This window comes from Ictalurus furcatus, chromosome 27, assembly GCF_023375685.1.
Source record: "Ictalurus furcatus strain D&B chromosome 27, Billie_1.0, whole genome shotgun sequence".
In the NCBI taxonomy this organism is placed as follows: Eukaryota; Metazoa; Chordata; class Actinopteri; order Siluriformes; family Ictaluridae; genus Ictalurus; species Ictalurus furcatus.
Genome location: NC_071281.1, coordinates 5,191,589 through 5,193,862, shown reverse-complemented (window position 1 = coordinate 5,193,862; position 2,274 = coordinate 5,191,589). Strand labels below are relative to the sequence as shown.

The 2,274-nt window shown below is 41.4% G+C and overlaps 1 protein-coding gene across 1 annotated transcript; it reads left to right on the top strand.

Annotated features, from left to right (window-relative positions):
• The first annotated feature begins 115 nt into the window (after window positions 1–115).
• LOC128603136 (myelin and lymphocyte protein-like) lies at window positions 116–1,916 on the top strand. The gene is made up of 4 exons (XM_053617364.1): window positions 116–280; window positions 535–702; window positions 1,147–1,317; window positions 1,408–1,916. The coding sequence occupies exons 1-4, from the start codon at window positions 203–205 to the stop codon at window positions 1,480–1,482; spliced, it is 492 nt and encodes a 163-aa protein (XP_053473339.1). The 5' UTR covers window positions 116–202; the 3' UTR covers window positions 1,483–1,916.
• The last annotated feature ends 358 nt before the right edge of the window (window positions 1,917–2,274 follow it).

The window sequence follows — 2,274 nt, the reverse complement described above, 5'->3', positions numbered from 1 at the left end:
CCCACACACACACCCTCACCCCATCCTGCCCCGCCCATCCCCCCACCCACACTATTCGCACTAAACTGATTTTCTGGTGAGGTGTGTAATTCTGGTTTTTCCACAAGACAGTGTTAAAACACAGGCACACACACACACCTGCTCATACCCAACTGTAGAAGTTAGAAGTGTGGACACACACACACACACATATACAATCACCATGGCGAGTGTTGCAATGCTGCCAAGTGGAATGGCAATCTGCTGCTCCCTTCCTGACATCCTCTTCCTACCTGAACTCGTAAGATCATTCTTACTTTTCATTATTCTACATAGACAATGCTTGGGTGTGTGTGTGTGTGTGTGTGTGTGTGTGTGTGTGTGTGTGTGTATGCCTTTATTGCTAATCTCTTTACAAGAGTTGATATAGAGTTGTCTATTGTGTGATGTTTGTTATTATAAATCTTATTGTGTTAAAAAGCAATGCCGATCTTATTATATTCCCCTGTTCGTGTGTGTGTGTGTGTGTGTGTGTGTGTGTGTGTGTGTGTGCAGGTGTTTGGAGGCTTGGTGTGGATTTTAGTAGCGTGTACGTACATCTTTCCTGCTAACCCTCAGGCGTACGTCATGGCCGTGTCGTTGTTCTGCTTCTGCATGAGCTTCATCTGGATGATGGTGTTCCTGTGTGGAAGTCATCACAACCGATCCTCCTGGGCTACTGCTGTTAGTCTACACACACACACACACACACACACACACACACACATACACACAGGGCACTAATAATACGAGGAAGATGACATTTTGACAACTTGTTCTCTTGTTAAACACACACACATGTGGCGGGGGTTCACACAGGATCAGCGACATGTCGAGATACATGAAGACATTTTTACGATACAGAACATGTAGCTTTGAGATAGTTATTTTTTTTTAATGTTAAAAATATGAAAACTTGATTACTTTTTAACTTTAAAAAGGTTCAAAATACATCATTTAAATAAATACAAAATATATTTGATCATTTTTAAGCTTCAGTACAAATCAAAAAAAAGGAAATGGAAATGTTGATGTTCTTTTTCATTAAATACTTTCCTGCTGTGTATGTGTGTGTGTGTGTGTGCATGTGTGCGTGCGTGTGCGCTGTGTATGTGTGTGTGTGTGTAGGACGTGTTGTATCATGGTTTAGCTGCTATGCTGTATCTCAGTGCCTCAGTCTTCCTCGCGCTTGTCACCATCGGTTTTGGAACTAGTCTCTCGGTCCCTGGGATGTCTGGCACTAATCAAGACGAAATCGATGCCATACTAAAATTCTACAGACTGGACATCTCTGCTGTGGTACGCAAACTGTCTGTCTCTCTGTTCCACTCTCACAGTGTCTGTCTCTCTGTCTCACTCTCACCATGTCTGTCTCTCTGTGTGTTACAGGTGTTCTCCTTCATCACCACACTACTGTACACCATCCACACCATCTTCTCTGGCATCCGCTGGAAGATTTTTTAAACCAAGTTGTTTCAAAGAAATGTGTGTGTGAGAGTCTGTGAGCGTTTGTGTGTGTGTGTGTGTGTGTGCGGGCGTGCGTGTGTGTGCATGTGTGTGTGCGTGCGTGCATGTGTGTGTGTGTGTGTGTGCGTGTGTGTGCAGGCGTGCGTGTGTGTGCATGTGTGTGTGCGTGCGTGCATGTGTGTGTGTGTGCGTGTGTGCGTGCGTGCGTGCGTGTGTATTTCAGCCTGTCAGACATTAGTCCCTGTAATAATGCTTGTGTATTCAGGTTCCTGTATTGGAGAAGTCGGATTTTTTCCCGTCTTTACTCTGATGATTTAACTCTTAGGTCTCTCTGTCGCTCTGTAGGTCAGTGTGTTTACAATCTTTTTACTTTAATGACATTTCACACCGAGAGAAAACTACAGAGGTGAATAAAACTTTTAAAATGAAAAGTGTGTCATTTATTTCATGTCTATTAAAAATTTTTTTAAATTAAAGTGAGTCACAGCTTGATGACATCATCGGCATACAATAGAAATCACTCACGTACACGTTACTTAACGAGTGTGAAGTGGGCACGGGATGGACCTGAAATAATAATACTAATAAATAATAATAATAATAATAATAATAATAATAATAATAACATGTTAAAATTAAATTTTTTACAGCTATAGCTTGTGAGCTTTTTCTCCGGATCTCAGTTTGGGTGTTACAGGATTGTTTCTGGAAAGATTTAATGTGACCGAGAAGGCAAGCTAACTGTGTTTCAGAACAATATTAAAAAAATAAAATATTTACAACGTTCAT